Source organism: Globicephala melas, chromosome 7, assembly GCF_963455315.2.
Source record: "Globicephala melas chromosome 7, mGloMel1.2, whole genome shotgun sequence".
In the NCBI taxonomy this organism is placed as follows: Eukaryota; Metazoa; Chordata; class Mammalia; order Artiodactyla; family Delphinidae; genus Globicephala; species Globicephala melas.
The window spans coordinates 21,160,890-21,182,154 of record NC_083320.1 but is presented as its reverse complement, the minus strand read 5'-3'; the positions used below and the strand labels follow the sequence as shown (position 1 = coordinate 21,182,154).

The 21,265-nt window shown below is 38.9% G+C and overlaps 1 protein-coding gene across 1 annotated transcript in view; it reads left to right on the top strand.

The window, feature by feature from the left end:
• XRCC5 (X-ray repair cross complementing 5) overlaps positions 1 to 21,265 on the top strand; it is a 97,954-nt gene that overhangs the window by 46,287 nt on the left and 30,402 nt on the right. The window contains exons 15-16 of the mRNA XM_030852672.2: positions 8,017 to 8,110; positions 9,584 to 9,653. Coding sequence (XP_030708532.1) covers positions 8,017 to 8,110; positions 9,584 to 9,653 — 164 coding nt within the window. The remainder of the gene's footprint in view (positions 1 to 8,016; positions 8,111 to 9,583; positions 9,654 to 21,265) is intronic.

The following is a 21,265-nucleotide window of genomic DNA, read 5'->3' as shown; positions in this document are numbered from 1 at the left end:
TTGATCAGCATCAGATTCTTGATGAATTATATATATAGGAAGACAAACAATCTTTGAATATCTAAGACTGAATTTTAACATTTTTAAAGTAAAGGGCTGAGGATGAGAGAAGAGGGGTAAAAGTCGTAAGGTTTTTCGTTTTGGAGGTAAGGTGTCAGGAGAATATCGGTGAGATTTTGGGAGGGAAAATGGGAAGGAGAATGAAAAACCTGGCCCTCGTTGTGCTGTTAACTGTGTTGATGTGCTTGGATATACCATTAGTGAGGTGTAATTTAAGGATTGTAAAATGGTTTTCATATCCTTAGATCAAGCTCTCAGGTAGCTATTAAGTATTTTTTCCCCACATCAAGTCTGTTTAGAATTATATCAGTTTCCATTCAAAGCAGAACAAAAACAAACCTTAAGAAGCTGTTCTTATCCAGAATTATTTGGGTGTGTGACATTGATTTTACCAGGTTTTGGTTTTATTATTGGTGACTTTTCCTCCCAAATCAAAAGGATCTACTCATTTCTTTAGGTTGCATTCCAAGATCCAGTTTTAGATCACAGTTTTTTTCCTTTTTCTTTGATTTCCTTCCCACGGCTGTGTCTGCATTGACAAAGTAAAGCTTGTATTTGTAAATACCCCATTGGACCAGTATTGAGTAATTTCCAGAAACCTTCAATTTACAGGGTTCTGTAAATTGTTAATTTAGTGAATTATCTGCCAAGTTGAAAAGACAGGTTTGCATTTTCGGTGGCTTTTTAGAGGTTAATACCCTAAACTTTGTCAGAATTGGGGGGAAAAGAAAAAAAAACCAATCATGGGATTGAAAGATTCTCTCATGTGCATTTCTAACACATCCTGGAGGCTTTTATGTTTCTTTTTAGTCTGTCATGCCTTCTTCTACATAGGAAGACTGTCACTAAAAATCTACTTCTGCTTTCCTCATCTACCTAGATGGATTCGTATCTTAGAACAGTTCAGTAAAATTCTGAGTCCTTTTCTTCCCATGACAGCCTTGCCTTAGTCTCTTCTGCAGTCATATGGCTGTTCCTCTCTGTGTATTAAAGCTCCAGTTCATGATCTTGATTACCTTCTGGTATTGTGGGAAAGAAGTGGGCCATTTTCTCCTCCTCCTGTTGATTAAACTGTAAATTAGCTGGTTAAAAAAAAACATACCAGCTAGACCCAGAAGGCTGTTCTGTGATTTGATCCCTGCTGTGATTACACCTTCAGCCCTCTTCCCATCTCTCACTTTCAGGAAGCTTGAGCCTGCCAGGCTTCTTGTTCTCTGCCCCCATAATGGGTTTGTTTTGCCACACAGCCAAATTAGCTGTGGGGGACCGGAGAATAATCTTGCGCACACACACCTACGCACACCCCAATTCTCTACTCTTCCTTCTCAGAAGTCTTAGTTTTTAAGAACTGCAGAAATGACACATTTAACAAATATTTATTGAGCACCTCCTATATTCAAGAATGACTGAGTCCTTCTGCAGGGTTCTTACAGCCACTCAATTTTTGTGATAAGGCTCCAATCAGCTTTACAGGTGGTCTCCCTAAGGGAAAGAAGGATTGCTAACAACCAGCTATGTTTTTGTGTATATTCAGCATCCCCGTATCCAGGGTACATACTTCCAGTATACAGATGGGGGAGGGGGAGGGGCACATGTCTGTTCAGGAAGTGTCAGAGGCCAAGGAAAGACCTCTGAGCTAGGAGTCTCTAGTTTTCATTCCAGCTTTTTCACTCTTGATCTAATTTTGTTTAAATAATTTTACCTTTATGAGAGTTCCTTCATCTAAAAACAGGCTCATCGTAAGAGACATTATAACAGTAAAATCACAGATATTAAAGGACTTTAAACTATTTGGAGGGAAGGCAATAGTCAAAACCCAGAGCAGTAATACTGTCATCAACAAAAACACTGAATATTTGAGAAGATCTACTATTCATGCTGAACCTGTTCAATCCCTAGTGTTGAAGTGATTTCTTCAGTTCAAGAGGGTAAAAGCACCGTCTCACACTGCATTCCCAAAATGCACTGAATATTACCCTCATCACAGAGAAGCACTGCTTCCCTTAATGTTGCTGGACACCCTTGCAATGAAAGTAGCATCTCTTGGACAGGACTTACATGAGAATAGGGACATCTGAGGTCTGATCCTGCCTATGGAACTAATATGTGATCTTGATTTCTTTTTTTTTTTTTGATCTTGATTTCTTTTTATCTCTATATGCAAATAGTGTAAAGTTTTCTACTTTTTTCAAGTCCCCTAAGACCCCAGTCCCTACTTACTGTCAGAGACCAACCTCACCTGGTTTTACTGGCTAAGACTTCAGACTCCAGGGTCAAGATAGTGTGAGTTGGTCCCCTTGCTCTGCAGTGTGACCTTAGTTGCAAGTTGCTTATCCTCCCTAAGCCTCAGTTTCCTCATGGGTAAATAGGGATAATAGGAATATCTGTCTCATAGAGTTGTCTTGCAGGTTAGTTGAGTAATATATGCTGTTCACTGTTCACTGTTGTCACCCTAGAATGGCACAGTGCCGAACACATAGTAAGAATATAGTGTTTGTGAAGAGATGATTTACAAAATCCTAGTCCTGTCCCTAGCACATTTTCAACAACTACGGCAGTGGCGACGATCATGATGGTGATTTCACAGAGAAAACAGAGGCCAATAGGCGGGAACGTCTCAGTTTTCTGGCCCATCTTACCTAAAAACATATCTGTATGGCATCTGCCTTTACTTCCTTTTTTCCTGCCTCAGTGGAAGAGGGTACCTCATCCTGTCCCAAGTTAATCCTTTCACCTATGTCCTGGGATGCTATTTCTGTCCCATCTGGTACCTCAGTCCACTGATAATTTCTTCCTTCCTTCTGTATCTTCAGCTTCTCCCTCTGTACCAACTCCTTTCCCTCCACACATTAACATTTTATTTCTTTCCTCTAAAAGAAAATGAAGTAATCCCCTCAGTTTCCTCTCTCTAATTACTACCTGTTATCATCATCTTTCCTTCCATAGCCAGGCTTATTAGCAGAAGAGCCTATACTGCTTCTTTTCCTAGCACTCACTGGCTCGGCCTTCTGCCCCCACCACTGCCCTGAAACTGGTCTTCTAAAAGACACTAACTGGGCTTCCCTGGTGGCACAGTGGTTGCGAGTCCGCCTGCCGATGGAGGAGACACGGGTTCGTGTCCCGGTCCCGGAAGATCCCACATGCCGTGGAGCGGCTGGGCCCGTGAGCCATGGCCGCTGAGCCTGCGCGTCTGGAGCCTGTGCTCAGCAGCGGGAGGGGCCGCAACGGTGAAAGGCCCGCGTACCGCAAAAAAAATAAAATAAAATAAAAGACACCAACTGCTGGATTTACTTAAGCGTGGCAGTCCTTTTCTTTCGTTTTTTTTTGGTTTTTGTTTTTTTGTTTTTTTGCGGTACGCGGGCCTCTCACTGTTGCGGCCTCTCCTGTTGTGGAGCACAGGCTCCGGACGCGCAGGCTCAGCGGCCATGGCTCACGGGCCCAGCCGCTCCGCGGCATGTGGGATCTTCCCAGACCGGGGCACGAACCCGTGTCTCCTGCATCGGCAGGCGGACTCGCAACCACTGTGCCACCAGTGAAGTCCCCTTTTCTTTCTTGACCTCTTTGTGGCACATGACATTGTCAGTTATCCTTTCCCTCTTGAAACTCATATGTCTTCCTTAACTTCAGATTCTCCAGATTTTTCTCTCTAAACCTTTGACAGGCTCCCTCTCAGATTCCTCTGGGGGCTCCTTTTCTTTCCCCACCAACCTTAAATGTTGATGTTTTGTAGGACTCCTCCTCTGAAAGAGCTGACATTTACTGGACATAGGTATGTATTATCTGTTTGCATCCTTTTGGCCATCTTATGAAGTAGATTCTTTTATTCACTTCATCTTAAAGCTGAGGACACTGAGGCTTAGAGGAGATAAGAAACTTCCTCAGTATCACAGCTGGTTAAGCGATGGAGATGGATTTAAACGCAGGCAGTTTGACCCCAGAGCTTACACTCTCAACGATTATGCCAGACTGCACATCCTAAGACCTTTATTATCAATATTTCACATATGGGTCTCCAAAAATAACTAAAAATCTTGTCTATCCTAATATACTTCCATCTTATCCACTGGATCTTAAGTGTCTACAGATAACTCAAGTTCAGTATGTCCAGAAGTGACTTCATCACCTTCTTTCTCTTTCCACACTCCTTTCAACCCCCTCTTCATGCTGTGATTCTCTATTTCAGTGAATGACACCTAATTTCCAGGGAGTCATCCCTTTTCTTCACTCCCCGCATTTAATTGGCTTACCAAGTTGTATTAGATTTACCTCAAGTTCACTCCTTTTGCTTCAGGTTAGTACAGTGGCTAATAGCATTGATTTGGATCAAAACCCAAGTATTTCCTTTTTAATTTTTTTTTTCTTTTCATTTATATATTTATTTATTTTTGGCTGTGTTGAGATACGCAGGCTTCTCATTGCGGTGGCTTCTCTTGTTGCAGAGCACGGGCTCCAGGTGCGCAGGCTCAGTAGCTGTGGCTCATGGGCTCGGTAGCTATAGCTCGTGGGCTCTAGAGCGTAGGCTCAGTAGTTGTGGCACGCAGGCTTATTTGCTCCGCGGCATGTGGGATCTTCCCAGACCAGGGCTTGAACCCATGTCCCCTGCATTGGCAGACAGATGCTTAACCACTGTGCCACCAGGGAAGTCCCTCAAATATTTCTTTTTAATAGTGGTTAAAATTGGCAAGTTGCTCTGTGCCAAGTTGTGATAACAAATACCTGCCTTTTAGGAGGCTGTTTAGGAGAGTGGTTAAAAGTCCAGAGTTGGCTGTGGACCCCTTACTGAGTGCTTTAGACAAGGTCAGGCCCTTTTGAGCCTTGGTTTGCTTAATTGTAAAGGGACAATAACAATAGCTGACTCGTGTGCTTGGCTTCGTGACCGATGGTGAGTTAGTTCTTACTAGCATTGCCCACTGCCATTGCTTTTATGTAGGTTTCATGTTAGCCTGCTTTACTGAGATAACCCCTTGACTGCTTCCCCTAATTCCAGTCTTAGCCCCTTCCCATCCATTCTGCATTCTGCTATCTGAGTGATGTTTTTAAAAACAAATCTGATCACATCACTCCCTTGCTTAAAATTCTTTAATGCAGTGATTCTTAATCTGTGTGTGTTTGTGTGTGATGGACCCTTTGGATAATCTGATAAAAACTGTGAACCTTCTCCCCAGGAGAATGCCCTAACATAATCAATTTTGCATGTAGTTTTAGGTGGTTCACAAATTCCTTGATGTCATCCTTGGATGCCTGATTAAAAACCTTTGCTTTCATGGCTTTCCATTACCTTCAGCTTAAGACCAAATTCTGTTACACAAGTGAGAAAACCCAGATAAGCAGAAGGAAGAGAAATGTCTGTCCAGCTACCTGGAGAACCACTTTCTTTCCTCACGGTTTGTGTCTACAATTTAGATATTTTCTATCCTCATCTCTCACTACTTCCCAGCTTGCACTTCATGCCCCAGCCCAACACAGCTACCTGCTTTCCTCTCAAAGGGATATGTTGCTTACCACAATATTTTGTTAATTGCCTGTTTATATATTTATCTTTTTTATTTGGCTGAACTTCTTGAAGGTGATGATTATTAACTTTTATATATTTAGAATCTAGAGCCTAATTTAGGGGTCCACACATAGTAAGTATTAGGTAAATGTGTGGCTAAATAAATGAATTACAAGATTTATACTCGGGCTTCCCTGGTGGCGCAGTGGTTGAGAGTCTGCCTGCCGATGCAGGGGACACGGGTTCGTGCCCCGGTTCGGGAAGATCCCACATGCTGCGGAGCGGCTGGGCCTGTGAGCCATGGCCGCTGGGCCTGCGCATCCGGAGCCTGTGCTACTCAACGGGATAGTCCACAGCAGTGAGAGGCCCGCATACCGCAAAAAGAAAAAAAAGATTTATACTCATATATGAACGAAAAGGAGAAGAGGAGAAAGAACAACAAATTATCCAGGGTCCCAACATCCAAATGCAACAGCTGTTAACATTTCTGTGTCTGCTGTGACCTTGCATGGATAATGTGTACCTTCCAGAGCTCAGCTCCCTCATAGGTAATTTGGGGATGAGAGTCATTGTGCTTTCCCACTTCAGATAGACATTATGAGTTTAATATATGTAAAATTCCTAATTAAATCCTGTTAAATGATTCAATCTTGAGATTATTAAACATATTAAATTTTCACTACTTTCTGCTATTTTCTGGACTTGCCTTTACCTGCCCAGTTCTGGCGAATTAGTATATATGTCTCCTTATTCTTCCTTCTCTAGAATCTTATCTGGGAGGGTTTAAGAAATTCTTCATGTGATTCAACCTTGTATTCTCACGGAACTTGGCATAGTGCTTTGTATGTTTAATGCCTCTTAATACCACTATATAAGTTAATTTGTATTTTTGGAAGAGAATAGGTGAATAGTTGATATGGTACTTTTTGTTGTAGTGTTCTCCTGAGGAACAAACTGAAGATCAGAGAGAACAGTAACTTACTAGACTCTAAACTCTAGACATACAAAAATTAATACACAGTCAATACCTTCAAGAAGGTGTAAGATTCCAGGGCTAGCCAGTGGCAAAACTGAGACTAGAATCTGGGTCTTTTTCCTCCAAATCTTCAGCAGTACCATGTTGTCTTTCTCTTGGGAAGAACCGGCAAAGGTTAACTGAAGTGGCTGTGACTTTTTTTAAAAAAAAAAAACTCAAATTCTGATAGAATTTCATGCTGCCTCAGGTTTGTGCATTTTCCCTCCATTTTTGCACCAAGGCTTTGTGTGTTTATTTCTTATTCTCCTTGAAGGAAAGGGCTCTGAATGACTCACCCCTTATCTCTTGTTTACTTCTCAAAAGGAAGAAGGCAAGTGGTGAATGGGAAAGATATCAAGTAATAAAACTTAATTCTTGTTTGTAAGGCCGTAATGATTACTTTAGTTCTTTCATCTGGCTGTAAGAGGAGATTCATTATTGAAATATCATTGAATAAGCTAACTTAGGTCTTACTTTGCTTTATTTTTAGGATAACCTCTTCAAGCCTCACTGTTTGAAAGTTAGGCTTTTGAATAAAAACATCACATTTAGAAATAGTTCCTAATAGTACTCTTAGTTACTAATTTCCCTTCTCATTCAGCCATTTCTTGATAGCTGCTTTTGCCCCAGATTGATTATTTGTCTGGGAGAAAAATCTTCATAATCTCTTGTGTTCAGCATCTTAAGGGAGATTATGGGCAGAGTCTTTGAATTTTTTTTCTCCTTTGCAATTGACTTGACCTCCTTTTGACTTTAGGCAGGCTGTTAAAGCCTGCTTGTTACTTGAAGCAAGATGTTTGATATACTTCCTCTTTCCCTTATCACACAGATGCTTTTGGACTCTGTTAGCATATTGCCCAAGACAGAATTAGGTTTATAAAGGCACAGATTAAAAGTTTTCTTTTGAAAGTGGTTTTTTATAGTTTAAGACTTCTCTAAGAGCAAGCTCTTGCATGTTTGAGGATTGTCTAGTAAGTTTTAACAGCTGTAAGTAGAAGCTTATAAAGCTCTCACGTACACGATGAAGAAGACAGGTTATTAGACACAAAGGTCTTCTATGTACATGGAAAGCTAATAGCTATCAATTCTCAGGCAGAAACTAGCAAATAATAACTGAAGGGTAAATGGGTTTCATACTGAAATGCTAAGTTTCCATTATCTATGCTTGCAGTTTCATCTTTTGAAAGGGCTTTGTGATGCAGCTGCTAATTCTGATTTCCCTACTGCTGGAAACAAAGCCAGGGCTGCTCCAGTCACGCTGTCAGGGGTCCAGAGGGTGGGAAAGGGAGGCAGCCGTTTGTAAAGGAGGACTAAGTGCAGCTGCTTATTTTTGAGTCTTGAAAAATAAATTTATACTTTTCACATTAGCAATTCTGGGTTTTGTATTGTTTGTTCAGTTTTAAGGGGAGAGAAAAAAAAAAAACCCAAACATTTATTTCCTTTCCAGCCATGAAGAGGGACCCACCTCTAAAAAACTGAAGACCGAGGGAGATGAAGCCCACTTTAGTGTTTCCAGCCTGGCTGAAGGCAGTGTCACCCGTGTAAGCAGAACTTGTCGGGTGTGCTCCCCTCTTTCAGGAAGGTTGGGGCTTGGGGAGATTGCATCAATTTTTGTTAGTTTTTTAACGTAGCACTTTCCTTGGTCCTTTCAACATATAAGCCATACATGTCCATCCCACACTTTCCTTTAATTATTGTCAGTGAATTACCTATAGAATTATTTATATTGATATATAGTACATAGAGCACTATATAGTATATAGAGTGTGAAACATCACTTTTGTAGAGTTTTTTTGGTAACTTCATTTTGCAGCTTTCTGTTTAGTCACAATGGTAAGATAAGTGGGGGGGGGGTTAATGATACGAGTCTTAATCTCCAAGTATGTAAGCTTTAAGAGTATAATTCTCTTTTTTCTAATATACAACTTCATAACAGTTTTCACTAGTTTAGGATTTCCCCAAACCAGGTATCCTTTGACACTTGAGATCTTCTTTATTTAATGGGATGGTTTTTGGAACTTGGAACGTATTGCCTTGTTTTAAGTGGCATTATTTTGAATCAGTGGATCTTAAAAATTGTCCCTTACTACTAGCCAAATATACTAGGAAGGATAGCTAGCCCTAGGGCATACCTTTTCCCCACCTGAAAAAGTAATGCTCTCAGAAAAACTGAATGTCTGAAAAATGATTTGGATTTTATTTCAATGTCTTGTAGTAAAGGAAAAAACATCATGACCTTATTTATTCTGGGAGCTTTTCTGACTGCTATATACCAGAGCTGACTGGAAACTTTAGTACATTTTGTACCAACATTTCCCAGCCATTGTAGAATCCCATTGTCTTCTCCCCCTCGAGCCGAACTTAAGCCCTATTAAGGTTGGGATCGGAAGGTAAAAGACATAGGTATGATCAGAAAGTGCCGTATAGTGTGGCAGAGCTTTTCTTCTTTGAAACTTTGCCACCTAGCACTGATTTGCTTTTACTCTGGGGGACATGTTTAGTTTGGGCATGTTTGAATAGTCTACCAAAACTTCAATGCCAGAGGGTCAGCAGCAGCCCCCAGGAAGGACAGTTCAGTGAATTAAGCATCAGGCTGTTATTTCTCCTGTCATCTTAGTGGAACAAAGGTATTCCGAACTGACCCTGCACTGCAGAATCCTCCCGTTCCTAATTGGTTGGGTGTCAGGAGGGACAGGCAGTCTGCACATAAAGCCTTCAAACTGGGCCGCCTGGTGCTGGGTGCCTTGGGTCATACTTCTGACCCATCCGGAAAGAAGTCAGTTTGCATGAGGAGAGGTAAGTGAAAATACGGACAGAGGACAGCCCTTTGACCACAGGAATCCACTAGCTTTTAACAGATCCGTAGAAATGAAAATGAACAGAAAAGGGCCTTCACTTTGTCTTTGCCTCTATTTTATGAGAACACACTTATTACATTAAGCTGTCTTGTCTTGCCTGGGTGCTGCCAAAAAGAGAAGTGACCTGCAGTTTCATTGTCTGTGGGTGTGTTCTAGGTTGGAAGTGTGAATCCTGCTGAAAACTTCCGTGTTCTAGTGAGGCAGAAGAAGACCAGCTTTGAGGAAGGTAAGAGATGTGCTGTAGGCTTTGCAGCTAAGGAAAAGTGGTTAATTAGGTTAACTGATTTAAGCCTAGACTAGTAAGTGTCACCTTTGGTCATAATGCCTTATATAGCCGTTTTCTTTCCTGGTGGATCTTTGGGACTGTCCCTTGTTAGTAAGCTCACCGAGGTAACATTATGAGCACAGGAGGGTAAACTCAGCACAGGGCTGCTAAACAGAGACGAGCTAATTTGTAGGTCTCCCTGTTAAGAAAACTGGGGGCCAGAATCTTGGAGCTTTTAGTTCCACTTCAGTGAAATCCTTTGGGAATAAAACGTTTTTGTGTCATATCTTTCCTATTTTCCGAGACATATAATTTTTGTTCTCTCCTAAGAGTTTCAGCCCCTTGACAGTAATCTCGGAAAGACCTTACTGCTGCCCTTAGATTTGATCCTTCTGAAATTGACCCTGTCCTCACATTTTTCTTTTCAGATATAACCTAGAATTCCATTTAGGCTTGAGCTGATATTAAAACAGCTTTGAGAGATGGATGGAGGGTCTCAGACTGACATTCATTCACTTGATTGCATTCAGGTTCCTGTTCATTCACCTTTAATGAATGGCAGCTGGCAATTGTAATCCTGCAGTTTTGTGTATATAACAGTATTGCATTCATTATTGCTACCCAGGGTCAGGACTGCGAGCTGCCTTCTCTGAGTGTTTATGTTCATGTGTGCACAGAACCTTCTCTTCCAACTTCTTGGCATTTTGGGGGAAATGAGTCCTAAATGCCTAGAAACACTACAGCTCTTTAATCATCTATAGTACCTGGCGTAGGTCTAGGGGCCTTACCGCTTAGAGTGTGAGAATCCTAGCAAGATGCCTAGACTTCCTGTGCTGTTGCCCAAAGGCAGTTATAACCAGCTGAGAGCATATAATCTGCCAGGCCAAATCTTGTTGGTGGGAACACAGAGGCCAAGCCCATGAGAATTTCCTGAGGAAGACCAGCTCCATCCTCATGGTAATCTGCATTCTTTTAGGTGGGGTGTGTACATTTTGTGTTCTGAGAATGGGAAAGAGCTTTTTGCCCTGTTAAAGACTGACGTATAGAAGAAAACCTTGAGTTTTAACATAAAACAAAACTACATATAAATAGAAGGAGGAAATCTAAAATTAAAGTGACAGCTTCCAGAAGGATTGGGGGAAACAGTACTTCAGAATTTCTCTCCTTCTAATACTGGGTTAATCAAAGGAGGCTTTCACAGCATTGAACCTGTCTTGTCTCTTAGGCTGCATATGTGACTGTGTGTTTGGAAGGGGGCAGAAACACCGCTGTGACAAGTCAACAAACTCGGTCATCTATCATGGTTGTTGTGTTTTTGAAGACAGATTGAGGCCTTCTTATCTTGTGATGATATGTTATGGATTACATCAGCCAAAGTCAAAGGTCGTCCCTTTGGAAGTAATTGGTCTTCCTGGTTGGTGTGGGTGTGATCTCTTCAGGGACCTAATGTAGCATCATCACCATTATAAAGGCAGCCTACTAGTTAGTTCAGGTCATTGTGCTGGCATCTACTCTTTGTCTCGGTTATTCCACACAGCGGTCCTGCAGAGTCACGTGAGCAAGTGGAGAAAATAGTAGAGCTCCAACAGCTGGTGTCAGAATTTTCTGAAAAAGAAAGTTATGTTTATTGGGAAAATACTTTGATAAGTCTTTGGGGTAGAGACTGAGTCTGTGTCCCCAGGCTTGGTTGTTGGCCAGTGCTGGGGTTCAGAGGAGGGGGAAGCTGCTAGCACCATAGAAGTGGAAAAACTGGAGCTAGTTCAGGAGGGAAGGGGGTGAGGAGAACAGGTAAGAGGGAGAGGAAGTGAATGAATTTATGTAAGGGCACAGCGTTCTGCAGTACGTTCCCAGCTCATGACTGCAGATACTCGGTGTCAGTAAAACTCTGGAATGCTTGGCTGGAGTGCTCCATCTGGGGAAACTGGTGAGGAGGCAGTTTGGGGTCTGAAAGTCCTTCAGGCAGAGCAGAGAAAGCTCCTGAGAGCACCAGAGGCCAGAGTCTAAAGAGGTCATGAGAGAGTAAATTCCTGAGAATTTGCTTACATCTTAGGAAAACAGTGTTTCTCCTAGACTAATTGGGGATTTAAAGCAGTCTTGTGAAAATAACAAGGGCAAGTGGCCCCTCGATGGCATATAGATTATAATAGGTATTATTATTCCCATTTTATAGGTGGAAAAACTGTAAAACTGGAAGAAATGAACTTCCCCTCCAAATCACACAGGGATTCAAATCCATGTCTCCTTCAAATACTGGATTTTTCTACCTAGCAGTACCATTTCTCCTGATTCCTAATGCCTTCCTTTCCTACACGCTTCTTTGTTTAAACATTATAAGGTCAAGCATCTCAAACCTTGTGCCCATAGATAGGATTTTTGATGAGTAGACGGTTCTTTTCTGTTGAACGTGACTGCATGCTGGCACGTTGTAGTGCTGTGATGGTGGATGTCCCTCTGTACCTCCATCTGGGACTTATCAGTCAGAGATCTCCAGTGACCTCACAAAAGCAGACTTTCTGCAGAGCTGCAAGAAAATGGGACTGCCCACTTGTTAGCAACTAGTTCTGTTTCATGGTCCTAAATTGGCTTCCCTTTTTTGCTTCAAGCTCCAGAAATTTTGTTTCTTCATTACTTTTCTACCTTTGTTCTTCTACTTGGATATCTCTTTGCTAAGCTCTTTGTGAGCCAGGACTCACCTTGCAAGCCCAAAGTACCCCTCCAGACTTAAAGCTGCCTCCCTGGTATTGGTCTTCTAGAGGCAGAAGCCCTTCTCTTCTCTCTAGTGTATCTGTTTTTTAAATTCAGTTGCCAAAAGCATGATTAATATTAGATAGTTTTACCCTTAGTTAGAACTTGGCCCTTTCACCTATTGTTACAAACTAAAATATGGGTGTAATTCCTTTTTACCTGTACTAGTAGCAGAGTCATACTGAGAGTATTGTGACCCTATCCCCTTGACATCAGCAGTAGGCAGCTACACATTTTCTTATCTAGTTTTTGGTGTGAGGGATGTTTCTTGTCCTACGATTATTGGCATAGAGTAGATAACACTGAACCCCAGGAATGTGTTCTTTCTGGCTGTTGATGCTTCTCTAAGATGTCTTTGATTCTCAGGTGTTCTTCTTTTTCTGGTCCCTTTCTTTCTCCCTCACTACCCACCCACTCTTCTATTACTACAGCTTTAAAATAGAAAATTCTTGATCACAGCTGTATATATAATAATAATCATCGCTCAGTTGTGAAAGTGGGGTTGTTTCCCTCACATAGTATTCGTAAGCACATCAGCACCATCATCTGTGATGTCTGTTGTGTGTAGTTGTGGATTATTGGAGAACCTGAGTCCACAGAGTTCTCAGAGACTCCTCAGCAGTGACAGGGTGGCAGAGCTCTGTTCCACCAAGCTGAATTCACAGGAGCCTGATTGGTTGAAAAGCCAACCTGTCAAGAAAAGGCATCCTAAGTAGAAGTGGTATGGACTCCTATTCGGGGTCTGTTATTTAACATTAGATTAATGTGCAGTGAGTGTAATGTGCACACATCCGTTTGATAGATGATGATGACTTTATTCTGTGGCTACTGAGATATTTCATTTTTCTCACATCTCTTTCCTCTCTCTCGCTTTGTTTGGATCACATCTCATCCTCAAGTCTGCTGCCTTTGTTCTCTAACCTATCTTATTCTCATGCATCAAACAACATCCTTTCAATTTCAAAGGACATTTCTTAAAATTCACTTCTGCAAGATCTCCCAAAATTAGAACGTTATTACCACAATTAGTAATAAAGTTATATTATTCAGCAAAGTCAAATAGATAATTTTTTTCAACTCTGTGGGTAGAGCAGTTTACTTACACACATTATATGATTTTCTGCCATGAATCAAGCCTAACCTGTGGATTCTCAAGAGTTGGGATCTAGGAGAAGTTTCGTGTGTGTGTGTGTGTGTGTGTGTGTTGTGTATTTTCTCTTTTTAATGGTGTATTCATCTTGGCTATGGATTACGTAACCCATTAAAGCTCTTTCCAGATAAACATAAGAAGATAAAAATATGGCCTTTATTGTTTTGCACAGAGCTGGTAAATTTAAGAAAAATAACCTCCATTAAATACCTTGAACGTCTTGGAAGAAGGATACTAAATACAAACAGAAGTAAAATTTTAAGTATCTTTAGCTGTATAAAAGTTTTGTTTTGTTAACAGTTTGACATACTTTCTTAGTCCTTTCCCAAAAGAGCAGTGATCCGTCTACTCACAAGAGAGAAAATACATGATTACATATTCTAGAGGTTTAGTCTATACTTCTATATTTTTTATTAACTATCTTGTTCTTCACTGGCTTTCTTTTTAACTTGTCTAGTTTTAAATTGTTAAACTCCAGAACTTGATGATCCAGGCTTATTTTACACCTCACTTATCAATGACAAGTAGTCTCATTTGAAAACAAAAATCAGTTTATTTGGAATTGTAAAGGATACCTACTAAAAGGGTATGTTATTATTTGACATGGTAATTGTGTGTCAGTGACCCTTAGGGTCTTGTTCATCTTCCGTGTGGCATGGATTGAGGCCCAGAATAGTTGAGATGACTTTCCACGGATTATTGCAAATATGCAGTCAGATTCCAGAGAGCCAGTTCTTGGCCTCTTGTGGCTTAAACATCTTCATTGGTTGCTTACATTTCATTAGACAGCACAGCACTGCTCTGAAGCTTACATTTTAATATAATAAAACTCATTAACCAAATAATTAAAATGAAATCATTGAAATGAAGACAAAAAGAAAAAATAAAAAAGACATGGCATAGAAATCAAAGACCGTCATATACACACAACCACTTTATAAGTAAGTGTTTTCAGTTTTCACAATTCTCCCTAAAAGGCGTCTGTCCATTCTTACTCAGCTTCTAGCATCTTTTCAAATTCCTGTCAATCTGTAGATCAGAATATCTCTAATTACAGAGTATGGCTCTTGTAAAATGTAGCCTGGCTGTCTGTTAAAAAAAAGAGAGCGTACAAATCCTGTTTGCTATAGGTAAGCTCTCTGTGAGCACCAAGATTTCTTCCTGAGAGCATTTAAGGACGCCTGTATGTGATACACGACAGCATTTTCATTCTCCCAGTGTTTTGTTTTCTCATGCCAGGTGGTAAAGTTGCTTGCCTTAAACCTGCTGAGTATTTTTTTCCCTTTTTATGTTAAAAATAGAAAGAATATTTTTCCCTCTGGCTGAAAATTTGGAACTCATATGAATGCTTTCCCTGTGTCAGAACAGCTAGAAGAACAGAGTCCATTCAAGCCTGCATTTAACGTAGTGACCCACTGGCTTGCTTTGATGACCCGTGCCAGCTGCTGGAAACACGGAATTAAATGATGGGTGCTTTGGAGAAAGGGTGTGTTACCCAACTTGCTGTTGGAGTTCACCCTTGCAGGAAGTGCTAATGAGAATGACTTGTGAAGCAAAAAGCTGTTGAAGTACTTACTCACGGCAATTTGGTTTTTTCTTTATTGCCTATAAATTCATGGTGCATTCATGGTGCATGGTAGATCACTGTCATGCAGGGCATTGCACTTGGTTCTCCTTGAATTGGAGAATTGTCTTCACGATTGTTTCTTAAGCCCAGCTGGTTGATAAAGGAAACTGATTTCAGGTTGTGCTGATGTGCAAACTGCTTTCATCAATGACTTAAAGTGACTGCTTGTGGCAAACAGCAGAAGCTCTTAACCAATTAAGATGTTTAGGAAAGGATGTTAGGCTTTTGTTAAAATAGTAACTAATGGGCTGAAATGTGTTAAGAGGAACCTAGAAACAGCTTGGAGTCCCATTTAAAGGCAATAAAAGTATTTTGGTCCCCTCCCCCTTTCAAATTATAAGCGCAGGGCAAAAAGTATGCTTACACAGAAAGAAGTGGCAAGTATAATTTGGTACACTTAGTCCTGTCTGTTCCCATGTCTACATAAAATTTTTAAAATGGCATACTAGTTTCTTTGGTCAGAAAAGGGAGAGAAGTTTGGTTCAGATATAGAACACAGTTTCAGCAGGGCTTGAGAATATTATTAGTGTAGATGTCCTTAGACATAAATTAACTTTTTTTTTTTTTTGCAGTTTCTTATGGACAGTTGCAGAAAAATCTTTAGTTAATAGTTATGATTAAAGACTCTGCTGTGGATTGAATTGTGTTCCCCCCAAAATTCATATATTAAAGCCCTGACTCCTCATGTGATGGTATTTTGAGATGGGGCCTTTGGGAGGTCATTAGGTATAGATGAGGTCATGAGGGTGGAGCCCTCATGATGGGATTAGTGCCCTTATAAAAAGAGACACCAGAGTTTGCACTCTCCTCTTCTCTTTCTTGCTCTTTTTTTTTCTCTGTGATGTGAAGGTGACTGTCTGCAAGCCAGGGAGAGAGCCCTCACCCAAACCTGACCATGCTGGCACCAGCTTCCAAACTGTGACAAAATAAATTTCTGTTGTTGAAGGCAGCTAGCCCATGATATTTTGTTATGTCAGCCTGAGCTGACTAATACAGGCTCATTTTCTTTTCCTTTGTCAGATTAAACTGCTGAAATCCTGTATTTTATCTCTTTATGTCTTTTAGTGGTAATGAGATGCAACTCTAACACTCAAGCTAGTCACTGTATTTCATTGGTAGGCCATTGGAGTCAGGAGCCATTTCTTATATGAGAACTATCTAACTGTAATTCTCTTGCCCTTGGAATCTTGTAGTGTTTCCTTGGGGCATTGAGGATAAGATTTACTGTGTGAGCTTTTCAGCAGTTATTCTATAAAAGAAACATCTAGTGTCTCCTTTCTGTCTGTGGTAAATCTCCACAAATCTCTCAGTTAAATTGCACTTATTTATTGCCAGTTTTTAAATAGTTCATTGAAGTATAATTTTCTACTATAAAGTGTACTCATTCTAAGTGCAATTTAGTGATCCTTTATAAATGGAAAAGGTTGTACAGTCATCACCACAACCCAGTTAAAGAACTTTTCCTTCAACTCCAGGAAGTTCCCCATGGCAGTGTGTAGTCAGTTCTTTTTTTCCCCACCACCACCTCAAGCAACTATTTTCTGTCTCTATAGCTTTGTCTTTTCTGGAAATTTTACGTAAATGGAATCACTCAATATGCAGTGTTTTGCATCTGACTTCTTTTACTTAGCATAAGGTTTTTGAAGTTTGTCTATGTTGTAGCATGTATCAATAATTGACTTCTTTTTGAGCTGAATAATATTCAGTTTTAATGAATATGCCACAGTTTGTTTATCCACTCGCCAATTAATGGATATTTGTATTGTTTCCAGTTTTTAGCTATTACAAATAATGCTGCTATGGATATTTGCATACAAGTCTTTGTATGTTTTCAGTTTTCTTGGGTGGGAGTGGAATTGCTGAACCATATGGGAAGTTTATGTTTAACTTTTTAAGAAATAGCCAAACTCTTTTCAAAAGTGGCATACCATTTTATATCCCCACTGGCAGTGAATGAGGGTTCCACTTTCTCCACATCCTTGATAACCTTGTATTGTCAGTCTTTTCAGTTATAGCTATTTTAGTGCGAATGTGTCAGTGTATCATTGTGGTTTTAGTTTGCAGTTTCTTAAAGACTGCTAATGACGCTGACCAGTTTTCATGTGCTTATTAGCCATTCATATATCTTCTATCTTGTTTATCATGTTTTTATTCTTCTATGGGCTGTCATATTGTTGTCATCTATAAGAAATCTTTGCCTAGCCCAAGTCACAAAGATTTTCTCCTGTGTTTGCTTTTGAAAGTTTTAGGCCTATAATTCATTTTGAGTTGATTTTTGTAAATGAGTATTTGGTAAGTGTGTAGGTTCATTGTTTTTCAGAGGGATAACTAATTGTCCCAGCACCGTTTGTTGAAAAGACTGTCCTTTTCCCATCGAATTGCCTTGGCACCTTGTTGAAAATTATTTGACCATAAGTGTAAGAGTTTATTTCTGTAGTCTTTAATTTAATTACATTGATCTATACCTGTCCTTCACTAATACATTGCTTTGTTTACTTTAGCTCTATAGTAAGTTTTGAAATACTGTATCATAAGTCTTCCAACTTTGTTCTTTTCTAAAATTGTTTTGGCTAATCTAGGTCCTTCACATTTCCATATAAATTTTAGGATCAGCTTTTCGATTTTTTAGGGATTTTGATAGGGATTGGCATTGAGTATATAAAATAATTAAGGAAGAATCTCCATCTTAACAATATTGAATTTCCTAATCCATGAACATGGATTCTTTTTCCATTTATTTAAATCTTGTTTACTTTCTCTCCATAGTGTTTTATAGACTTTAGTGTACAAGACCTGCACTTCTTTTGTTAAATTTTTGCCAAGTGTTTTTTAATTTTTAATGCAATTGTGGATTAAATTTTTAAAAATTTATTTTTGGACTGTCTTGCTAGTATATAGAAATATTGATTTGCGTATATTGGCCTTATATCCTGCAGCCTTGTTAGACTTGTTTATTAGTTCTAGTTGTTTTTATATACTCTTTAGGATTTTCTACTTACAGGATCATATTGTCTGCAAATAAACTCAGTTTTACTTCTTTCTTTCTAACTTGTATGCTTTTAATTTCTTTTTTTTCTTTTTTTTTTTTAATTTTACTGGCTGGAACATCCAGTACAGTGTTGGCTTTCAGACTTTCACCATTAGTATGATGTTAGTTCTGAGTTTTCTCAACTTCCCTTTATCATCTTGAAGAAGTTTTCTTCCATTCCTATGTGATTGAGAGTTTTTATTGTGAATGAATGTTGAGTTTTGTCAGATGCACGTTCTACATCTATTGATGATTATGTGGGTTTTATTCTTCTATTTATATGGTATACTATATTCATTGATTTTCAGTTGTTAAACCAGCCTTGCATTACAGGGGTAAATTCCAGTCAGTCATGGTAAATAATCCTTTTTGAATGTTTCTGAATTCATTTTGCTAATATTTTGGTAGGATTTTTGTGTATATATTCATGAACGATACTTTTCTGTAGTTTTCTTGTGATATCTTTGTCTGACTTTGGTATCAGGGGAATACAGGCCTCATAGAATGAGTTGAGAAGTATTCTTTCCTCCTCTTCAGAATTGGTATGATTTCTTCTTTAAACATTTGATAGAATTTGCCAGTGAAGCCTTCTGGACCTGATTTATTTGTGGGAAGCTTTTTAAAACTAATACAGTCATTTTACTTATGATAGAATTAGTCAGATTTTCTATTTCTTCTTGAGTCATTGGTGGTAATTTGTGTCTTTATATGAATTTGTCCATTTCATCTAAGTTGTCTAATTTGTTGGCATAACATTGTTCATGTTATTTTTCCCTTACAATATTTTTAAGTTCTGTGGTTTATAGTTATATGCCTGCTTTTATTCCTGATTTTGGTAGTTTGTATCTTCTGTTTTCCTTGGTCAGTCTAAGTAAAGGTTTATGGGCTTTGTTTCTCTTTTATAGAAGATCCTAACTTTTAGTTTTATTGATTTTCCTCCATTATATTTTTTTAAAATTTCATTGATTTCTGCTCTGATCTTGATTATTTCCTTCCTTTTACTTGCTTTGGATTTAATTTGCTTTTTTTCCTAGTTTCTTACACTGGAAGTTTAGATTACTGATTTGAAACTTCTTTTCTAACATAGGTATTTAAATCTATACATTTTCGTCTGGCCAGTTCTTTAGCTGCACACCATGAATTGTGATAACGTGTTTTCATTTTCTCTCAGTTAGAAATGCTTTCTAATTTCTTTTGTGATTACTTTGACCTTTGGATTATTTAGAACTGTGCTGGATTATTTAAGACTGTGTTGTTTAATTTCCAAATACTAGGAAATTCCCAAATTTATTTCTGTTGTTGATTTTTAATTTAATTCTATTGTGACTGGAGAACATATTTTGAATGGCTTCAGTCCTTTTAAATTTATTGAGACTTGTTTTATAGCTTAGCATATAGTCTGTTCTGACAAATGTTTCATATGCCCTTTAAAATAATATGTATTCTGTTGTTGCTAGGTTGAGGGTTCTGTAAATGTCAATTTGGCCAGTTTGGATGATAGTTTTTTCAAATCTATATCTTTGTTGATGTTATGTCTAGTTATTCTCCATGATGTTTTGAGTATTGAAGGTTATTCACCTTGAGACCTTGTGGGCTATTAAGACCTTTATAATTTTTGCCTCACCTAGCTAAACAAAAATCTAGAAACCCAAGTGAATTTCTAGAGTACCAATAAAGAAAACATTGTCAGTTCAAGTAATAGAGTGTATTTTAAATAAAGGTCTTCAGGTATTGGAGTTTAAAAAAAAAACAAAACTTAGATGTATGTATCACAGGATTATGTTTGTGTTTCAGAATCCTCTGCTTCATGGGAGGAATTCATTTACATTAGTAAATGACAAGCTTACTCAGTACAGGAAAAACTGTGGAGATTTCAGGAACTTGCTGGCAAGTCTTAGTTCAGTGTTTAAAGATTGGGAAAATTCATAGGTTCATTGCTCCCTCCTTTCATTTGTTTCTTCTTTGGTGCTCTTTTTCTCAAGCATGGGTGTATTTTGTTTGATTCATTATTTGCCTCATACATAAGTTTGGATTATCCCAATTATCTCATAATTGTCCCATTTCTAATTACTCTTAGATGGACTATAATGAAGCCAGCAGGACTTACACATTGGAATTTTAAATGTATAGAATTACAGGGAAGGTTGAATCTACAAACTAATGATAAAATTTGCCTGCCACAAATCTGGTTCAAATTGGTAGACTATCCTGAGGATGGTGGGTGAAATTAAATAATTTCTAAGGTCCTTTTTCGTACTCTCCTTTAAGTATATGAGTAATAAACAGAAGGAAGTAGGTGGAAGAGAAAAAAATAAAACAAAAAAGAAATAAAAGGATCAGTGAAATAGAAGGGTCCTGAGTAACTGCCATCAGTAAATGTCAACCCATGAAAAATGTCTTTCCATTTAGAACTCACTAAAAATACAAACAATTGTTTATTGTTAACCTATGTAATAGTCTCATATGTTTCAAGATGATTTAATTGCTTCTTTGGCTTCTCATTAAAAAATAAATACATGCTCATTGGAAAAAAATCAAATAGTAATTCAGTAGTACATAAAAAGGGGAACTCTCTTCATTCATTGTCCCCCTCTCTTCCAAACCCTCCTCATACCCACATTCTTTGTCTTGCTTTCTCTCACTTCATAGGAATAACCCTGTTAATCCCTATTAATGTTCTATATCATAGTCAAGATGGTTAATTGTTTTAGTGTATGGTAAATTGAGGTTATAGCCACAGGCAGTACATTTTAGAGAACCTCCCATTCCTCATGGGATCAAGCATCTTGACCTAAGAGGGAAAAAAAGAGCTTACAACAAGATGGGATGGGGCCAATTCATACTTAGTAGGTGACAACAACAAAGATGCCTGCATATATAGTCATGATAATGTGGAAATGATATCTTAGCCACACATACCTGCATACATCTTACATAGCCCATGACTCTTTGTCTATGTATTTTCTCTTTCCATAGAGCTTTATTTTAACCATTTATAACGCTATAAAATTAAGGTAAAGGGT